Source organism: Grammomys surdaster, unplaced genomic scaffold (assembly GCF_004785775.1).
Source record: "Grammomys surdaster isolate TR1022 unplaced genomic scaffold, NIH_TR_1.0 239, whole genome shotgun sequence".
Lineage (NCBI taxonomy): Eukaryota > Metazoa > Chordata > Mammalia > Rodentia > Muridae > Grammomys > Grammomys surdaster.
Window position 1 is genome coordinate 8,788,556 of NW_021604684.1, and position 22,219 is coordinate 8,810,774.

A 22,219-nucleotide genomic window follows, 5' to 3' on the forward strand; every position below is an offset into this window, starting at 1 on the left:
GAAAGATTTATTAATCCACTGCCAATCTCAGAGGCAAAAACCTGACAGAGCAGAAATGTAAAGTTAAGTCTCTCAATTTTAAAACAGGTGGCTTTTAATGTCTAATTCTTAACTGCTTCACTACATCCTGAGCCCACTCGAGGTAATGTTCATGAAGGGGTATGAGCTGAAATCCAGAAATCCGAAGCGGACCCCTTCCTGATGGGAGACCTTTTAGCATTTGTCTTGGGGTTGGCCAGATTCTAGTCTCTATAGCGGAAAAAAAATTCTCCCATTTTTATTCCATACATTTTCTTCCCACTGCTATTGCTTAAATTTCACTGACTTCCAGCTTTCCTTTATCCCCAGCTTTGTCTTTTTCTGAGTGTCTATCCTGTCTAGTCTCAGGGATCAATGTAGCAATTATAATACACAGGCTACCATCTAGGATTTCCCTGTGTTTTCTACTTTCTCATATTTTATTTTATGAAATACTAAATTTCATATAGTATACACTGTTTTTAAAATGGCTTTTATATACTGATGCCCAATTACAAACAAGCTAAGACACACAAATTTCTAATTGTCACACATGGTAGGTCTTACTGTTGGCCAACAGTCCACATATGCTCCTCTCTCTCAACAAATGCAGTGGAGTCTCATTATACATACATACGTACACACACACACACACACACACACACACACACACACACACACACAGAACCTAGGCAATTCAACTCTATGTTCCTGTCAGGAAAACAAGGAGAGAGTGGTTTAAGCCCTGGAGGCTGTCACATGTGCTGTTCTCATCAGCGCCCTCATGAAACAGGAAGTGAATCTGCTGTTGTCACACAAGTTTCAGTTCTTAAGGACCTGGCTGCCTCAGATGAGTAATTCTCTAAGAAGCTATTATTTTACTGTTTAAAGGTGAATCTTTTCAATAATGTAGCATCCTCTAACTTTGACTGATTACTTTTCTAAGTCCTCAATTTAACAAATGCATCTCTCCCAAGCCAAGGGAAGGAGGTCTGGGACAGTTGGAGAGGAAATGAGATGCTTTCCACAGCAGTCTGAACTCATGAAAGGTGTATCTCACATCTCTGTGTGGCCTTAAGCCACATATGCTCTCAGAGTCATCTGCCTTCTAAAGTAGTTTTGTTTGTTTGTTTGTTTGTTATTCAGTTAAATTGATCAGAAGTGGAGACTGGCAAGAGCTGATAAGCATATATCTGCAACAAGTGAAGCAAAGGGGGAACCATTAGGCATGCTAAAGTATGAAAAACAATTTACACAGGAGAGAGAATGATAAACTGGAATTTTTAAAAAGCAATTATTGGAGGTTTAGTTGTCAATTTTAACTTTCTGGGGAAAAAATATCCACGATCATATGAACTTTGCTAGACCTTGTTACACAGGCATATTTTAGGAGACGATCATGTAGAAACACAGAGTGCTATCATTCTGAACTGGCCTGTAGTCTCCTGGGCAGATGCACTACTTCTTGCCACCTGGCTCCCTTAGCTTTTTGTTCCTGCCAGTAATACAAAATTGGAAATCAACTTGACTGAGGACAACTCTCTCCACAGAAGATTTTGCAAGCAATTGCTAGTCCATGCCAACCTTTGGGTCTTCAATATCTCTGAGTGTACCTGGCTGAGTAGGAGCCCTCCACAAGGACCGCCCTGGTAAAAGAATCACTGAATTTCCAACGTCTGTCTCTCTGGAACTAATTTTTTGTGATGACTCAGGAAAGCAAAGAAAGACACCAGGTGATACCTGCTAGGTCACTGGTGTTGAATTCAGTCCACTCCATACATTACTCTGCTCTTACCTATCCAGGGAAATGCAGCAGAGATGAAAAATCGATGCTGTGGTGAGTAGGACATCCAAAGAGGTCCGGACCAGGCAAAACATTTCCCCATAAATCCAGATGTGTTGGACCAGCTCCATGGCACCAAAAGGCATCACCAGCACCGAAACCAGCAGGTCGGCAAAGGCAAGAGACACAATGAAATAGTTGGTTTTTATTTTCCTGTGAGTGAAAAGGTATAGGCAAGGTGGTAGGGGAAGGGTGTGGGGAAGAAGGTGGGGAGATCCAGGGAAGAATCAGGGAGAGTGGAAGGAAGGAACAAAAGGAGGTAGAAAAGGAAAGAAGAAATCACACATTAAACAATCCATGAGCCTCAGTATTCTCTTCTGCACCACGGCCAAGCAGATTCTCTGTGCTCTGGCCTCGTGCCCCAAAGCCCTCTTACCCTCTCTCTTCTGACCTTCTAGACTGACCAGAGGCCATTGGTATGTCGAGAACCATTCTGACGTTCCACATAGTTGTGCTTTCTCCCGCCTACTCTTCTTGCCAGTGTCCACCCTGCCTTTGGTCCCGGCTTAGGCATTCCCAGGGAGCCCTCTCAAGATGCTGCTTTCAGACAGTGTTAAGCTGCATCATTCTCAGCTGTTACAGTGACCTCTTCTGTACCCACTATGTGTGGTACAGAACTCCAGGCAAAGTTCTGCATTGTTTCTTCTCTTCCTCTCTACTGGGTCAAGGCATGTCTTGCTTAGAGACAGGCTACCTCTGTCTCACCTCTTCTTTCATGGTCCACTGTTACTTACCCCAGGTCATGCACTAGAAATACCCTGTGAATTTTAGGGAACTTTAGTGCCCAGGGTTCAACTCAGATCAATTAGACAAAAAAAAAAAAGGTGGATATCATCCTCTTCTGCTGAATATTGCTACCTAAGATACAGGATGGCCAATTAAAATTTGATGTTTAACAATGGATACTTTTAAAATATAATTGTCTCCAGATTATTACACAGGGCACACCAGTACCATATAGTATTGTTTTGAAAAATATATTAGGTGATTATAATTGTAGCCACAGTTGAGGCTGGTAAGGTATAAAATGTGGTAGATCTAGTGTTTATTCCCTAAATCAATCATTAGTTATGGTTGATTTATTCCCTGAACCATTGACAGAGAGAGAGAGAGAGAGAGAGAGAGAGAGAGAGAGAGAGAGAGAGAGAGATTGATTTCAGATAGGATGGAAGTACCCCAAGGTGTTCTTATGGTTATGTTGGTGTTGGAGTTGTAGGATTATATGTAGTCCCTTTTCTGGTTTTTCAAAATCTGTCCTCATGAATGTTTTCCATCATCATGATAAATTGCAATAGAAATTACTCAGAGTCAACTTTATAGGGAGTTCCCTCTGACACCCATGTTTGCAGAGAGTTCCCCTCATGCTGCTCACCTGAGCTGTCTGTCCCTGCACACAGCCACCATCACCAGCAGGTTGCCCAGGATGGCCATCAGGATAACCACTGCAAGGAACGTGAGCAGCAGGACCTTCTCCACGGACCCGAAACCCTCGTTGGAACTGGAGGTTATGGAAACACAAAACACCCAGATGTGAGGGAGCATCAGACACATTGGAAAGGCCATTCATTCCCCAGTCTTCAAGAAGGTCACATCATCATCAACCAGCAATAGCAACATGTTTTATGCACCTGAACTTGCCAAGGTCTGCCATCACTTGACGGCATCCCCAGCTGGCTGGAGAAGCTGAGAGGGAGACTGGGCAGTTGAGTAGCTAGCCTTGACTGCATATATTTTTTTGTTTTCCTTCAGACTCATTTTGCCTAGTATTCAGGTATGTACTTGGTTGGTTTCTGGGTTGCACACCTGACTCATCTACAGTGCCAGCTCCATCACATCAGGACCTCAGCTGTTTGATTCATTGAGGTGTGTTCAACTCATGATTCTCACTTATCAGATGGAGGAGAGGTATGGTCGTCACTGCAACCAAGGTCTGCATGAACATAAGGGCTAAGCATTTTCGTATCCTATTCTAGCTTGAGCAAAAGCTGTGGTTTATAGGTGGGATGTCTAGGAAGGGACAGGCATACTCAACAGGTATTCTTATGACAGTTCACAAATGACCTCAATGTTCTGCGAAGCCCACAGGATAAAAGGCCCTGGGGCCTCTTCTACTTCATGACCTGTTGCTTCACTGATTCCTAATGTCCCTCTGAAACTCACATCCTTGTTGACTTCAGTACCTGATTAGACTCTATAAATTATTATTATTTTTTGCCAGTATAAGCTCAGGATTTGGTTTATTAGGTTGAAGTGAAGGTTCCTTCTCAATAAAAGCACAGCATTTGCAGGCTACTCTGAAACTGCACGGAACAATTATGTTCATAATGTTGCACAACATGTCCTTTTAAGAAGTTTGAAAAAGCCAGGCAGTGGTGGCACATGCCCTTAATCCCAGCACTTCGGAGGCAGAGGCAGGCAGATTTCTGAGTTCGAGGCCAGCCTGGTCTACAGAATAAGTTCCAGAACAGTGAGTTCCAGGGCTATACAGAGAAACCCTGTCTCAAAAAACAAAAAAACAAAAAACAAAAAAAAACAAAAAAAAAACAAAAACAAAAAGAAGTTTGAAAAGGTTTTTAAACTGTTGGACATGAACTGAGCATGTCAGCATAGAAAACTGGCAGTGGTGAGCTGTTGGGACACTTTAGGGCTCCATCTCTACAGCGTTGATGCCCGTTCATATAGAACATGCTATCTGTGTTTCACTGCTACTTGTCATTCCTGCATGCTTAAGTTCAACCCTTAGGTGATGTACAGTAGCCAACCTACATTTCTCATCTTTATGGTGTGGACTGCCTGACATAACTTTCAGAATTATTTTATAAATATCTCCCTTGCAGATTGTCTCTGGTTATATTTTCATTGTAATTTCTAGTAGCAGTAAAGTCTCTGGTCTATAGTGTGTGTGGTGTGTGGCCATATGCAATGCATACTGAGTAGGCACATGCTACTTTGCTGTCGGCATGTAATATTCCACAAAGGGAGGCATATTCTTCACTGTATTCCAAAGCATTCTTTGAAAGCATAGAGGAGAGCTTACCTAAAATAGAGAAAATCCAGCAAAAAGATTTTTAAAAAGAGGATTTTTTTTAACAATCAGAAGGAATATTCCACTTGAAATAAGAGTATATTAACATATTTATTCATTAAACTCTAAGATGGGTCTAGTGGGTCTATAAGAAAAATAAAGGAGAGAATAAGCAGACATGTAAGAAAATAGGGAGTGTTAGTTACAAAAAGGGTAAGGAGTCAGGGACGGTCTGTGGAGGATAGACGGCTGCCATCGTTGTGTTTGAAGAGGAATGTGTATGTGTCCACACATGTGTGGAAGTGTACCCTCCTACGTGAGCATGTGAGGAGGGCAGAGATATTTCTCCATTGTTTTTAGGGTTTTATTTGTTTTGATTTTTGTTTGTTTTGCTTTGTTTTTGAGAGAGAGTCTAATACTAATTTAGAGCTTGTCACTTGGGCTATATTGGCTGGCCAGGGAACCAAGGGAATCCACCTGTCTTTGCCCTCAAGTCACAGGCAACACCACCATGCCCAGCATTTACTAGGTGAACACGTGTGCATTACACATATGCACTCACACACACATGTGTGCATACATATATACACGCACAGACACAAACACACCCCTATATCTGCTTGTGTACTAATACACATACACTCTACACACAAAAAACATTTTTAAGACGCTGGTTGTGTTTCCCTACCCAGAAAACTAATTTAATTGCTCTTGTCTGTAGTCTGTCAGAACTTTTGAAGCTCCAAGTTACTCTGATTTGTAACCGAGGTTGAGTCTCACTGAAGAAGGAGATAAGAACCTTCTCATTGCCAGGGAGAGACTTCAGTGGCTTCTGGAATTGCTTTGAATTTATTTAAGAACATCTGGCTCAACTGAGAGACTACTTCACAGTTGTTAGAATAACTACAGCCAAAACAGAGCAAAATAAACAAAACTAAGTGTTAGCATAAATGTAAGGGACTTGAAATCTATGTGTATCTCTAATGGGATTATAGAAGGCTCAGTGTATTCTCAGAATGACCACATGAACCCAGAAATTCAGTTGTAAATACATATTCCAAAGAACTGAGAGCAGGAATACAAACAGAGTGTTTTATACCAACATTCTTAACAGCATTGGTGGTAAAAGCCTGTAGACATAATCTAGTGGCTTATATCCATGAACAGACAGTAAATTAATCAGAATGTAATAGATATGTAAACACATACATGTATTGGAATATTGTGCTTCCATAAAAGGCATGAAGGAGTGACACATGCTTCAATATTGAAATACATTAAAGATATGCTGGGTGAAATGCACCAGAAATAAAAGAGCAAATACGTGAGTCTTCTTCTATTAAAATCACAAGAGTATACAAATTCACAAGAAAAGAACGTAAATTGATAACTCCTCAGGCCTGGGGGGTGCCGAGTAGTGGGAATTATTACTTAATAGGTAAGAGTTACCCTTTGGGTTGCTGGAAAGTTTCTGGAACTAGTACTGATGATAATAGCTCCACACCATTGTGGATATACTTCTTATTGCAGAAATGTTTGATTATAGTCATAATTGTCTGTTTGTGTTTTATTATAATACAAAAAGAATATATGGATAAATATACATCATGGTGCTAACGCATAAGACTTCTGTGTTAGTGGCCAGTTGGGCTGGGTATTTTAGGCTACTTTCTTATCAACAATGGATGATAGGAATCTATCGTTAGCAGGTGGATTCTCTACATAGCTCATGTTCTCCATTAGAAGCACTTTCCCTTGGCTGATTTCCTTCTTTTAGGAAGAGGAAACATGTTCAGAGTGTTTGTGATGGACACCTCTGGCTGCAAAGAATATGTGTTTAAAGAACATGGGGCACAGGTTCAATGTCATGGTTCATTTGTGGCTCACCAATTAGGAGCTGGAAGAGGGTAAACTTTAAACTGTAAGTGATAAGCTCAATTTAACCATAGAGAGAACTTTTATAATTAGGCAGAAATAAGTATAAATTTCAGTAACAATGAGTGAAATAAATTAGAAGCTACTCTTTCAAAAGCTAGGTTAGATCCTTGGTTGCCTCTGACATCCTCTGGGAACATGGTCAAGAGCAATTAGACAGTTTGCACCATAGAGGTGTCATCTATGCTAAACGGGTTCTTCGACAGCTTTTCCTATGAGAAATTCTTCTTTCATTTCTTTTTCAATGATCTTTTGACCCATTAACAAAGAAACTCTATAAACTTGCTGGACAGATTTAACACTTTCTCTGTTCTTAGTAAAAGAAAACGCAAAGACTAAACCTGAGTTCTCTCTACAGGTTGGTTTAAATAAGATCAAATGTCAAAGGACAACATTAATACAAATAATTGTCACAAGTAGCAGAAGCCTGGGCAGGCACAAGCATAAGGTATGGCTTATGCTACAGATGGTGTTTGCTTCCACATTGGCTCTATTAATAACACACCACTTTTTTTTAATAACACTTTAAACCATTCACTTATTTCCTCTAAGCCTCAAAAGTTAGATCAAACGTCTTAACATCCACCATATACACAGTGAGGGGCAACTACATGCTAAGTGCTGTGCTGGACATTGACAAAGTCCTTGTCCCCAAGGAGTTCACACCATGGCAGAAACAGAGAAGACAGAAGGGGACATTCACAGAACAAAGGCAGATGTGCTCAGTACTTCAAAATTGTTCTCTCACTTTGATGTTTGTAACTCACTGAGTTTCCTTTCTCAAATATGGATTCTGTTTTTAATAAGTCTCAGGTGAAGCACCGGCTTTTGGCTTTTTAACCTCATGAGACACGGATGCTCTGCTCACACTCTCTTCTATCTTGTGGAGGGAGGAGGAAGGTGCATGTGGGTGTGCATGCACACAGAAGCTGGAGGTTGACCTCAGATTATCTCCTCAATCACCTCTCCATGTTGTGTTCTGAAATAGGTTCTCTTGATAACCCTGAAGCTTACCAGTTCAGTTATTATAGCGTGCTACAAAGCCCAAGTATCCTCCTGTATCTTCTTCACCCATGCTAAAATTACAGGTGCATACAACTACGCCTGGCATTTTAATGCACACATCGGGGAGTGGATTTAGATCCTTGTGAGTCATCTCTCCAGACTTCTGAATTACAAAACTCTAAAGGGCATAAACACGAAGGTGTAGTATAGAGTGATTAAATGAGAGGAAAATCTTAGGTAGTCCAAGAACTCTACAGATGACATTCAAGTGACCTTTGCAGAGTACTCAGACATAGAGGAAATAGAGGGGTGAGACTTATGTCCAAATGCCTTGAGACAGGAAAACATTTTAGGTTCTCTCTCAGAGAGGCAAGCACCTGAGCCAAGCACACAAAAGTACCAAGGAGTAGACTCCGAGGGCCAGTTTTCCCAAGTGAGAAGTTAATGTCCTACTGGAAGATACAGAGCTGTAGGAGCAGAATAATGTCTTTGGGAATGAACATGAGAACAAATCAGAAGAGCTATCAGGTAAGTCTCAAAGAATCAAAGAGCACAGTGCTTGGAGTAGAATTGGAGATATGAGGAGAGAAGTGGGGGCTGGAGAGATGGCTCAGCAGTTAAGAGCACTGACTTGTCTTCCAGAGGTCCTGAGTTCAATTCTGAGCAACCACATGGTGGCTCACAACCATCTGAATTGGGATCTGATGCGCTTTTCTGGTGTGTGTCTGAGAAGAGAAGAGGGTAGCTCATTTGAGGCAGTAGAGATGGTCTTCCCATAGAAGACAAACTGGTTGTCTGGTGCCAAGTCATCAGCCAAAAATCCATGCATATAAGTAACAATATAAAAACTGAGAAGATCATATTTAAGAATGTATATGAATATGATGTACGTGTATGATGTATACGTATATGTATACAATCAATGAAAAAAGAGGCCATGAATTTGAAAGGGAGTTGGGAGGGATATTGTCTTAGGGTTTCCATTGCTGTGAAGAGACATCATCATCAAGAAAACTTCTATAAAGGACAACTAATTGGGGCTGGATCACAGCTTCAGAAGTTCAGTCCATTATCATCAAGGAAGGAACCATGGTAGCATCCAGGCAGGCATGGCACTTGAGGAGCTGAGAGTTCTACATCTTGTTCCAAAGGCAAACAGGAGAAGACTGACTCCCAGGCCTCTAGGAGGATGGGGCTCAAAGCCCACCCCCACAGTGACACACTTCCTCCAACAGGCTACACCTATTCCAACAGGGCCATGCCTCCTAATAGTGCCACTCCCTGGGCTAAGCATTTTCAAACCACCACAGGTATATGGAGGGAGGAAAGGGAAGAGAAGAGAAGGGAGAAATGCTGTAACTATTTTATAATCTCAATAATATGAAAAAAGTTTAAAATATTGGTAGATTCAATGAAGACAGTGCTTACTACAAAAGGAGTAGCATGTGCATATATGTTATTAATATCCAATATGGAAAAAGAATAATGGCATGGGTAGTGGTGAGAAGTAAAAAAATCCATATTTCAAATTTGGATACATAAAAAGATGCTATAATTTTATTACATGGAAAAATAAGTTGTGAAATACCGGTAAGAGCTGCAAGTATGCATGCTCAATAGGCAGCTAGGTGCCTGTAGCTACAACTGAGATCAGACAGCCACACAGGAAACACAATGGTATCTGCTTTGGGTGGAAATGTAAACATCCAAGAACAGGCCAGAGTCTTGACCTAACCATGATGTAGACAAGGTATGAAGATATGAAGAAAGAAAGGAGAAAGCATCTGCGGAGCACCAGAGAAGTGTGGCGTCGTAGAAGAAAGGTGTGAAGTAAGTTTCTTGACAGCAGGTTGTGTTGCTGTGGGCATGGGTGGAAAGGAAAAGGGCAGAAGAAGATCTCAGTGGTACTGGGATGTTGGATGGACAGGTGAATAGAAAGATTGGAAGAGGGGGCAGTGGTCACATATGAGGCAGCTTTGGATGAAAGTCAAACAAAAAGATGGCGAAAGAAAACCGATCAGGTAGTCTACGAGAGCCCCAGGTTTCTGTAGGCTGATGCATCAAAATACCTAAAACCAGCCCAGCCTGTGTCCTTCAGAAAAACTTGTTGAAGAGAATGATGTGTAAAAGAATAGAGAAAAGTAGAGTACAATAACTGTGAGGTAAAACTGAGAATGGCTCCAGCAAGACAACAGCCATTGTTTTATATGTTTACAAATTGACCATTGCAATAATGTTATGTTGACAAGAGACCTTTATCATTGGACAAAAGTCTTTGCCAGAGGAAGGGCCTGCTAACCCACATGTTAAGATTGCCATATACAAAGGAAGCATCTTTGAAAATACACAATGCACACTCACAGAGGGTCCTCCTGGGCAGCTCAAATGGTCCAGTCCAGCTTCTTTCTTCACCCCTCCCAAGCTCACAATCTTGGTGCATTCACATAAGGATAAGGAAAACAGCACTTTATTCTTTCACCAACCAACAGTCAACCAAAACCCGTAACATTAGAAGATGGTGAACACACAGTCATGAACTCAAGGAAGCTGGATGGAGAGGTGGGTGATGGCCAAAGATCTCTAGTCCACTAGCAAATTAAATAAGAAACAAAAGCAGAACAGGAAAAATGCAGAGTCCATTCTGCATGCTCTGGGGAGCTCCAGGTGAAAGTGGGTGATCAGGCAGCCATGTTTAATGGAGAGCTTCAGAAAACAACCACCACACTCTCAGTAACAGACACTTTAAAGAGAAAAGAGGAGAGAGAGAGAAAGCAAAGCTTGCATGTCACTGCAGCAAAGAGAGGAACGGTGCTAGCAAGATTCTCCTGTTTTATCACACAACTAGGACAGCATAAAATAAAAACTGAGTCAAACAGAGTCAGGATAGAGATTGATAACACCAGAGATACTGGGGACAAAACCTGAAATACTAGAAATGGAAAATTCAATCAACCAAATACAGCGCACCACAACAAGTTTCACAAACAGAATGAGTTAGTTTTTCACTGAATGGTAAACAGTGTACTTTGTCCTTTAAACAAGAATTTTAGCTAACCAAATAATAATATACTGTGAAGATTGTATCTGTAAAATAATTTTTGAGAATTCTTGGGAATATTTATTATATTATCCTTGAATCTCAAAGAGTAACATCCCAAGGAGTTTGAAAATACTGACAAATTGGCTTTGTTTCCATTGTGTATGACATTTATAAAATGCATTGTTGTTGCTGAATGAAATACTTTGGTTTAGTTTTTGTAATATTCATATGGAAGCACAAAAGATCTGAAATATCCAATATTATCTGGAGTAAAAAGAATAATACTGGAGCTATCACTATAGAGGATTTTAAGTTGTAACAGATTCATGGCAATAAAAACAGTCTGGTAGTGCACAAAAACAAACTTGTAGATCAGTAAGAAAGAGTAAGGGCCAAGGTATAAACCCATGCACCCATGACTATTAATTTCTGGCAAAGATGACAAAAATGTATATGGGAAAAAGATATCCACCTTAACAAATAGTACTGAGAAGACTGGGCATGCATACTTAGAAGAATGAAACTAGATCCTGTCTTCACTATCTACAAAAGTTACTGCCAAATGTTTCAAGGAACTTAATGTAGAACCTAAAACACTGAAGATGTCAGAGAACAAGTTAGGGCTAACAGTACAAGATGTAGGCATAGACATTCTGAACTGGACTCGGCTCTGAATAAAATAATACCAGTTGACAAGTGACCTCATGAAATTAGAAAGCTTTTGGACAGCCTACAGAATGGTAAAATGATAGTCCCAAAGGTTTAATATTGGCACGTACCTTTGGAAGTAACTAACATCTGTCTAATTAGACTTAAGGCCCCCTTCAATAGGAAGGAAATTATGCCTAGTATTGTAAACTTATGCATATATCCATTGTTGGTATGGTCATTGCTGCTACTTTCTCCAATTCAGAAAAATTCCCAGTTGAATTCTTAGTATCTTCCCTCATGTCCATAGGCAAGTATAGCTCTCACCCCTCATCAAAGCAGCTTGTTCTGCAGTAAAGACAGAGAATTACAAAAAGCCATGACTGATCAAAATGCACAGAACAACTGACTGTGGAGTGTTCAACTTCAATAATATATTTACAATAAAATCCATACACCTACAGCTCAGAGAATACTGTGTAAGCGGCCCTGAAAAATTGTAAGATACAGAAGACCACAGTATAGCTGCTACAAGATTGCATCTTCTAGATACAACAGGGAAGCTGTACCCATGGACTCTCAACCCATGGTTACCTAAGCAAAACCTGAAGATGCCAACAGTATGCAAGATGAGAAATCTTACAAGGTCCCTTCCCTCAGTGCAGAGTTACAGTCGAGTGATGGTGATGACTGCTGAGAGAGAGAACATTCTCTCCCTTCAGAAGGCTCATGATAGGTCGTCCAGTCCCAAGTGGGCATCCCTAAGTACAATAAATACATTTAATGTATTTTTAAGTGAGTCTGTTAAAAGTGCAAAAAACATTGATTTAAACAAGTATGCTTAATGTAATGTAGATTTAGGATTTCGTCTTCATCACACCTTCAATAACCTTTAGGTAGTGTTTTGTTTTTGGTTTGGTTTGGTTTGGTTTGCTTTCCCCCACCCCACCTCAGGCTCATAGCTCTCTATTCCTAGGTCACAAAACAAACAAACCGAAAAACACTTGTTATTAGAAATTCTTTCTCTGATTCTTTTTGAGATGCAAATCTTTTATTGGCTGTGGATTGAACCTAAGGACTGACATTGGAAGACAGAGCCTCTAACCCTGACCCTGTGGGAGAGCAGGACTCAGCTCAGATAAGCATCTCATCTCAAGCTATAACACTCTTGCCAAGAAAATATTAGAAACTTACTTTTTTTTGACTGAAGCAAATTAACAGGCTCGATAGCCTAAGATTTCACCACCTTTTCATTATATATTCTGTTTCTCTTCCTTCCTTCTTTCCTTCCTTCCTCCCTCCCTTCCTTTCTTAATGTCTGACTTTCTTTAAAATATCAAATACTGGATTTGTTATGTTGTTTGATGGAGTTGTTTTGTTGTTACTATTGTTATTATTGTTTTTCTTTCTTTAAAATTTTAAATGTCTTATCTGACAATATTATACATGTATATAATTTATTTCAATCAAATTCATCCCCTTTCCCTTACTCTGACTCAGCCTCTCTAACTTCATCTGGAATGCTTTGTCTTCTGAGTATGTCCCCCTTATATTTCCATATCTTGATAATTTTATTATTTTGTGACCCACCGAGTATAAGTGGGGTTGTTTTCAAGAACGTGAGTGAGTAACTCACCAGTGGTTATACCACTAAAAAACCAGGACTTTCCTCTGACAACAGGCACTAACTGCCAATAGTTCATCGGGAGGGGCAGGGTCTCATGAGCCTCTTCTTCCTCATCCACTGGTGCTCAGTCTTGTATAGGTCTTGGGCAAGTAAGCATGGCTACTGTGAGTCTACAGGTTTGAGGATCATGTCATGTTCACAAGACTTCATTTCTTAGTACTCCTTTCCTTCCTTTGGTTTTCATATCCTTTCTTTCCCTTATGAAGCATACAATGGTCACTTATTCAAAGTACTATGACCAGTTATAAATCTATAAGTCTCTGCATTAACCACTGCTCATTGAAATAAAAGCCCATTCTCTCAGAACATCTGTTAATAGTCATCAATACCTTCTTAGATAAGGGGAGTGCCTCTGGAATATAATTTATTAAAAAGTTCTCCTCTTGACCTTGGTTTCTATGGAGTTGGTTGGGTTCAAAACACAATCTCTTTTGTACTTACAGCTTTGAAAATATAACCCATACCTGTAGTAAGAATTTGGGAATTTTGATTTCTTTACAAAACAGAGAAATATTATAAGAATATGCTTTCATTTTAATCCTAGGTATGGGATATCGGGCTGCTTCAGATTGTCCATAGCATGATTTTCCTCATGCTCCAGCAGGAGCATGATTTTGCTAGCTGCAGATAGATTCCATGATTGTGTGACATTTAGAATACTGGGGACTTTTCAGAGGGTATATAAATAATAGGGCCCCAAGACACACGGTGAGCTGTTGGTTGGTTGATGTTGGTTACAGTTCGTTAAGCTGTTCGTAAAGAAGAAACAAGAAGAAATTAGTTATCTGGCTGGTGAAGATCAAATCTGTCCCAAGGAACTAGATGTACCTAACCAGCAGGAAGTACTATAATGATTCTGACTCCTGACTTTATTCAAGGATCTCTTTCCTTTCCTCTCTTTCCTTTTTTCTCTCTCATCTAGTGTTAGGAGTTTGAAAGGGTGGAAGAGAAAGGATGGAGAAGGGTGGAAGAAAGAAGAACCAAAAAGTAGCCAAAGATAGCTACATATATTTGTTTAACTTTGTTCTCTGAATTTTTGCTTTGAAAGCCTATATTGTTTTTATAATTTTGTAATGTGTGTTCTTTAGCATTTCCCATTAATAAATCTATGCATAGGAGAGTTATTCATATTTGTGTTGAAAATAAATCTCATGTAAATTACTTTTAAGAACCCCATTTTAATTAAAGTAGTAGTAGAACATAAGAAGATAGTAACTGTTAACTAATAACTTAAGCAATAATGTAACTGTATCTTGTTGGGAGGCGACTCCTAGCCCAAAGCGGCTATCATCTTTGCAACCATCTCAGGCCATATACCCTGACAAGAGACTTGTTTTTCAACAGCCCACAACAGCTGAGCACACTCTGATAAACATCTTGTTTTTCTCACATATCTTGTTTTGCTGTTTAGTGCTGCCAGCTGCAAGGCACACGTGGTCTCCTCACTGCTAGCTAGGCGCAGGTGATATCCACGCTACAAGACACATGACATAGTGCCTTCAGCTGTGCTTGTCCACGAGGACAAGACACGTGGTAAAGGGTATAAATACCCAGGATTTCCTTCCAATAAACGAGACTTGAGAGACTTGATCAGAGTCCCTGTCTTGTCTCCATTCTTCGTGTCTCCGTCCCCACTCTCTCTCTTGCTAGGCCCTGACCCGCAGACCGGAGCAGCAGAACGGGCCGTTACAAAGTGGCCCCCGAACGTGAGGCAGCTCGGGCGGCTACAAAGTGGTGCCTCAACGTTGGAGCACCAGTAAGCGGGACACAGTGAAGGACACAGCAGGCATTGGAAGCATGCATCCTCACTCCTGCGCTGGAGACCCTGCTGACTGACCCGAACAGGTTGCTACAGTATCTTTTAAAAGTATATTCTATTTCTGTTACACAAACGCATCTTTTTCCTGCAACTTCTTGAGAGACAAACCCTACAACGATCAGACTATGTATAACAGTACAATTCTGGCTGAAAAATCTGCAGAATCCACTCCTGAAAGCATAAGGCTTGTTCACTTCTCCACTTCCTTAGTTTCTCCTTTTACTTACTAACAACACAAGACCAACCATAGAAAGACAATTAGGCTCCCAAGCCGATCGCCAAAGATGCCATGCTTCCTGTAAGTGTATTGCCTGTTTTCCCTCACCTGTAGTCACGACTCAGAGCACCTCTGAAGGCTTGCTCACTTCAGGGCTGTTCCGCTCCTGGCCTTATCTTTGAGTCTTGGCTAAATGTAAGGCCCTCTTGCTACAGCACCTTCAGAAAGAACAGTCTCTATGTGCACTCCTTTGTTAAGTCTTGGTTTATTTCCACATTCTAGATAATGTTCTAGTCACTAGGAAGTCTATATTTTCAAATTAGCAATTTTTTTTCAGGAAGAGAGATGATTTGTTATGCCTTATGTTACTTCGAGTTGTTTCAGTAAATGTTGCAGTCTCTTAGTTAATTTTTCAATAGACTGATTTTCCTCAAGTGCTTTTTTGAAATGAAGGGATAGATAATATTGTGTGTGTAGGACCGTTTACTAATGGGAGGCATCACGGTAGTTCCACTTCACCTCAGCAGCAATCACCCAGAGGTCTTGACTAAAACTCACATTGCTGGGCCCACTCATAAGTTTCCAGTTCAATGCTTTAGGGCTAGATGCCAGTTCTAACCAGTTCTCAGGTGATGCTGATGCCACTGGCTTGTGAAATGAACTCCAAGGAGCATGACTTGAATACTTGGAAAGGTGTCACTAGTCTGAATCTGTAGCCTCTCATCTTTCCTAAGTGCTTTTCTTCTCAGCTGAGAACCTTGCTTGGAAGTGGATAGGTCTTCACGATGATCACATGCATGGCTCCATATGGGGGACAAAGCACGAAGGGAGGGTTTTTCTTTTCTTGGTGCTTGCTTGTTCCATCTTCACACTTACGCCATCTGATATCACTATGCAGCCACCTGGTTCTGAGACAATATCCTACGTCTGTCCAATGGTGGAGCTGGAATTTAAGCCCATGTATCCGGATAGTAAGTTCAGTGCTATTTCCACTAACTTTGAAGCATGCTAATTTGGAACTGAGTAAATTTCCTTTAAATGAAAGACATGCTGAAATTTAGCTTTGGTCTAAGAGCTTAGGAAAAGTTGGTTGATGGTGACAGCTTAATATGATTATTATCCAGGAAAAAAAATCATGTTGGATATATAAAATGGTAGGAGAAAAGAGAGTAAGTCCTGTGAGATAGAAATTACATATATAATGGCATTCATAGTATTAAAATAATTCTCACTGATTTTGAAGAGAAGTGGGTAGCTGGTACTCGTGTAGGGACAGGTAATTCTGAACTGGAATTAGCACTCTCCTGGAAGCTCCTAATAGAGCTTTTGAAACCAAAGATCATACATACCGGGCATGAGAGAGCTTCAAAGTTCAAAGAGGTTCTGTCTGTACACAGCAGTTAGGAGTTAAAAATTACAAAAGAAAGAAGAAATACAAAAGACATCAAGATCAAAGGCGCTGTTCTCTGAGACATGAGTCTGTTAACCAAAGCCAGATCAGATTTGACACGGTAACAATACACGAGGGCAGATCCTCTCCACTGCAGCGTGTTAACTATCATGGATCTATTCCTTTGGGAAATGAAATGCTTAATGATCGTGTCCATAAATTAGACCATAAAAGAGGCTCTATCACTTTAAGAAATTTCTTTCTCATAAAGTAGAAAGTAAGCGGTTGCAGAGATACATTTATATTTACTTGAGGATTCCATACAGAATCTCTGATTTATTTTGCCAATATGTCTTTACCCACAACTCTTTGGGAAAATGCCTACTCAGTACAGAAATATCGTTTGTGCTAAACGTATGGTGTTTCTTCAGCTTCTGGCTGATGGTTTCTTTGAAAGGGTTCCCTTGTCTGTAAGAATGTTAGTGTGGGATCGAGGGGAATGGGAACTCTGTGTGGCCTCTCTCTTATGGTCAATCATTTACTTCAAGAAGCACTCAACTGAGAGAAGATTTTCCTCATAGTCTGCTAATGACCTGCTCCCAGTCTATTTAAAAGACGGGAAAGCAAAACAAAATACACCCTTGCTTAAAGTTCCTCCACGGTGGACCCAGCCAAACAATAGCAGTGCTCAAGCTCAGCCCACTGCATTTTTGTAAATACAGCTTTCACTCGAACACAAACTTCACCCTTCATGGCTTTAGGGATTTTTATGGCAACTTTCAAACGGCATAGACAGTAAATATTTGGGAGCTTTATGACCAGCTAAGCTGAAACTACCTCCTCTATAGATGCTTTTGCAGAAAAGTTTGATGGCCCTCGATCTTTAGGAACCACAGTTAAATTTGATTGAAAGATTTTAAAAAAATTGATTGAAATATACGGATAACAAATGTGGTGGAACACAGGTATAATCAAAGAAGTTGGGAGGCTGAGACAGAAAGACCAGCTTAAGTTTGAGGCCAGCTTAGGCCACAGAGCCACTGAAGATGTGTGTGTGTGTGTGTGTGTGTGTGTGTGTGTGTGTGTGTGTGTGTGTGTGTGTTTGCATCATTAATTTTACCTAGACGACGATAAACATCCACCCTCTTACCCATTCAGTCTGCTGTCCCTCAATCAGCTGAGATCTAATATGGCCTCAGTTTAACTCTTTCTTTTCTTGCCTCAGTCCACTTTCTATTCTACTACATGGCAAACACATCTTTCCAGTTGATTAGAAAATGTGAGATAATTCTTTATAGGCCTCTTCTCTAATGCTCACACATGTCAGCAAATTCTTTTAACTCTGTCTTCTAGATGGCACCTCATATGTGGCCTTTTATCAGCTTCTGTTCAGTTTCCGTTCAGTAGCACCCAACTTCATGGCTGCATGTTCTCTGAGGCTCCCAAACTGGTGATCCAGCTTCTTCTACTTTCCACACACAGTGCAGTCATCCATACACTTTGCAAAATGTTGAAAGCGGGACATACCACTTCTGTATTTACCACCCTTGACAGGAACAGTGACTCCCTGGAGAGCCACACCCAAAGCCCTCGCCGTGACCTAAATGGTGATCTTAGGAAGCTCGCTCCTATTCGATTCTATGATCTCAACTCACTACCTCTCCCTTCTGTACATTGGTCCAGATACAGAGGTCCCCAGGCTTCCTTAAGTTCCCAGAATGAGCCAAGCACACTCTCACCTCCAGCTTTCTCAGAAGATGCTGCCCTCTCACCCCCAGCTCTGCAGCTGTCTATCCACCTGGACCTCTCCAACTAGGATCTGATCAGCATCCTCATCAGTTCATTCAGGTCTCTGTTCAGCTTCACCTCTGCAGACAGAGAATGTTCCTGGCCACCCACGTTTAATGTAAACCTCCTCACTCTCAATCCCTTTGCCGTGTGTTATATTAATATTTGTAGCGGTTGCCTGGTATGCCTTCCCGTAAGCATCAGAGAAAGACAGACAGAAGGAGACAGAGAGAGGCAAATGAGAACCTCAGCTTAAGGTTAACAGAAGCAGTAACTTGGTTTATTATGTTGATTTGTCTCTAGTTCCCACAACACTGACATGAACAAATCATATCCATGGTAAAACAACAATGTGTGGAATACTGAAAGAAAGAATTCATGAATGAATGCTGCACTAGCTCTTAGTTTAATGTTCTGACTTCTTACTTTTTCACAAGTCATATTACTGAAGTCAAAATTTGGGGAATTTTCACAGAAGAATAAAATACTAATTCTCCCTTTGCTAAAAATCCAGTGATAACTTTTCACTGTTATTTTGGTAAAGTGCCAAAGTTGGACCTGGTTAACTCTCTCGTTTTATTTTTGACACTGCAGCATAACCAACTCCACCACAGAAAGATATATAACCCCCATTAAGATACCATATGCTTTTAACCACTCCTATCTTTCTCCTTTACCTGGCAAGCTGTCACATTTCTTTCAATACAGGATCAAATATCCTATTGACTATTCTAGATGCTTCAGGAGGGCCTTGTAATTGCGTGTCATAACTAGTTGTGTTAATTGATTTTAAAGGCAGAGGGCGTTTTCATGCATATGTTGTTCTCCATCCCCTGAGCCCAGCCTTCCCTGTACATCTGCTCGGCTCTCCTGTCTTCACCTCCTCCCCATAAACACTCCCCTTCTGCTTTCATGATCCGTAGATATTCCTGTGCCCTCTCTGCCCAGTCTCCGTCTCTCTATCTCCATGTCAGTCTATCTCTTCTTCTCTGCTCGTGGTCCCCTTTCATGATCTCCTCACACATACACATGTGGACACATTTCCACATTTATAAACTCAAACCTAAGATCCACACATAAGGAAACACATGGGGCACTTGTCATTGAAATCTGGCTTATTTTGCTTAACATGATGACTTATAGCTCTTGAAGTTTTCAGCAAGTGTCATAATTTCATTTTTCTTCACAACTCAATAAAAGTCCATGAATTTGCCATGTATGGAGGGCAGCATCTTCTGAGAAAGCTGGAGGTGAGAGTGTGCTTGGTTCATTCTGGGAACGTAAGGAAGCCTGGGAACCCCTGTATCTGGAGCAATGTACGGAAGGGAGAGAGTAGTGAACTGAGATCAGAGTTGAGTAGAAGTGAGCTTCCTAAGATCATTACTTAGGTCTGCTTTACAACTCAATAAAACTGCCAGGTATAGTACCACATTTTCCTTATCTGTCTGTTGATGGCCACCTAGGCTGGCTCCATTTCTTAGCTATTGTGAATAACAGGCAGAAACATAGACATGTGAGAAGCACTGTGATGGGACTCGAAGTCCTTTAGGTATATCCCCGTGACTGTGCATAGTTGGACAACATGGTGGTTCCACTTTCAGTTGTTTCATGAAACCTATACATACTGATGTCCACAGAGACTCTGCAAGTTTATATTCCCATCCATGGTATATGATAGTGTCCCCTTTCCCTCATCCTCATCTGCATTCACTGCTCTTGTTGCCATTCTGACTGGCATAATTCACATTCCCCCTGATGGCTAAGAAAGTCGAGCACTTCAAAAAATATTTATCTGTCATGTATAGTCTCCTTTTAAGGAAGTCAGCTCACTAGCCCATTGATTGACTGGAAGTTATTTTGATGTTTAATTTTCACAGTTGTTCATTCAAATCAGGCATATTTACAAAGGCTACCTCATGTGGTGCTAATTGCATATTGACAACTATAGCATAAGGGTCGCACATTATTTTTACAATAAAAACTTTCCTGGAGCAGAGGAAAATATTATATCATTGGGAAATGGTAGTTTCAGCAGGGTTAATTTCTTTGACAATAAGCTGCCTGTGCTTCATCTACTGAGAACACGTTCTTTTTGGTGAGGTACCAACTGATCTTTCATTACAGCAAGTAAAAGGAAAATTTATATTTGAACTCCATGTATTCTTCTGTGGTATTCTTTTGTAGATGAGTAAATCATGTTCCTGAAGTTATGGGAAACTTTTTTTTTGCAGCTCTTTATGCATTTTAGATACAGACCCTTTGTCTGATAGTAAAGATTTGTTTTCTTCATAGTCTGTGTCATTATGCTGCTGTTAGTTTTCTTTGCTGTCCAGAAGCTTTTTAATCTCTTAGAATTCTATCTGTTGACTCTTTGGACTGTTTCCTATGATGGAGAAGTCCTTTGCACAAAGTCCTAGCCTCTGCCTAGATTGTAAAGTGTTTTCCTTTAGCCCTTTCAAAGTTTCAGGGCTTATACTGAGGAAGTCCTTAATTCATTCTGAATTATTTTAGTGCAGAATAAGAGACTTAGATCTACTTTTAATCTTCTATGTGGAAACATCCAGGTTTCCCAGCACCCTTTGTTTAAAAGTGTTTTCTCTGATGTGTTCTTGACAAATTTTTCTTAGTGCTGTGACAAACTATTTGACAAACATAACTTAAGGAAGAGTTTGTTTTGGAAACAGTTTGAGGCCACAGTCTACTGTGATGGGGATGTCATCACAAACAAGTAAGGGAGCTGGTTACACTGTCTCCCTCAGTCAAGAATCAGAGAGAAACGAATGCTGGTACTCAGTGCAGCTTTCCATTTCTCAACCCATGGGATGGACGATGCCACCCACATTCCGGATGGGCTTTCACATCTCAGTTTAACCTTCCTGGAAACACTCTCATAGACACAACAGAGTTGTACCTCCATGGTGATTCTAAATTCAGTTAAGCTGACAGTGAAGATTAGTCACCACAATACCTTGATCAAAATTACATGGCAAAATCGATATGAGTTTATTTATGGATCCTCTGTTCTATTTTGTTGGGCCTACATATCTGTTTTTATTTAGAATGTAATGCTATTGTTACTACACACCTCTAATATAATTTAAGATCATGTTTCTGCCTAGTGCTGCTATATCTATTTGGGATTTCAGGACTGCTTTTTCTTGCAATCTTATGAAGACTATATTGCATTTCTAGACTCTTTTGGTAGTGTGAACCTATACTTAATTTGATATTTGGTAATATTGGCATTTGTATATTAATTCTACCAATCTGTGACCTTAAGAAATCTTTTCATCTTCTAGATTCTTGTACAATTTCACTGAGAAGTCTTTCATGCCCTTGATTAGATCTTGTAATTAGTGTTGTTTGCTGTTTCTCCATATGTTCATTATCAGTATATAGAATACTGAGTTTTGTATGTTGATTTTATATTACACTGTGCTAAAAGTATTTACCAGAACTATGTGTTTTCAGGTGGAGTCTTTAGAATTGTTTAAGTATAGATTCATCACATAACCTGCAAATAATGACAATTTAATTATTTTTCTATTTGTATATTCTTTCTCATTTATTTATTTATACTTCAAAATGTGAGCACTATATTGAATAAGAATAGACAGAATGGAGAAAATGCTTTCAGGCTTCCTCCAGTTAGCATAATGTTGACTAGAGTCCTAGCATGTACAACCTTTATTATATTAAGATACATTCCTTCAGCAGATAAACCATCTAAATAGTCCCATAACCCCTCAGGAAATAGCAGCAGTCATCAAAAGCCTCCCCACTAAAAAAAGCCCAGGACCAGAT

At 40.2% G+C, this 22,219-nt stretch overlaps 1 protein-coding gene across 4 annotated transcripts in view; it reads right to left on the minus strand.

Annotated features, from left to right (window-relative positions):
- The window catches only part of Htr4 (5-hydroxytryptamine receptor 4), a 160,037-nt gene that overhangs the window by 83,432 nt on the left and 54,386 nt on the right, over positions 1 to 22,219 (minus strand). For all 4 annotated transcript variants that reach the window (XM_028774234.1, XM_028774236.1, XM_028774235.1 and 1 more), the window contains exons 2-3: positions 3,234 to 3,359; positions 1,814 to 2,014 (exon numbers count right to left, since the gene is read on the minus strand). In XM_028774234.1, the coding sequence (XP_028630067.1) occupies positions 1,814 to 2,014; positions 3,234 to 3,359 (327 nt within the window). The remainder of the gene's footprint in view (positions 1 to 1,813; positions 2,015 to 3,233; positions 3,360 to 22,219) is intronic.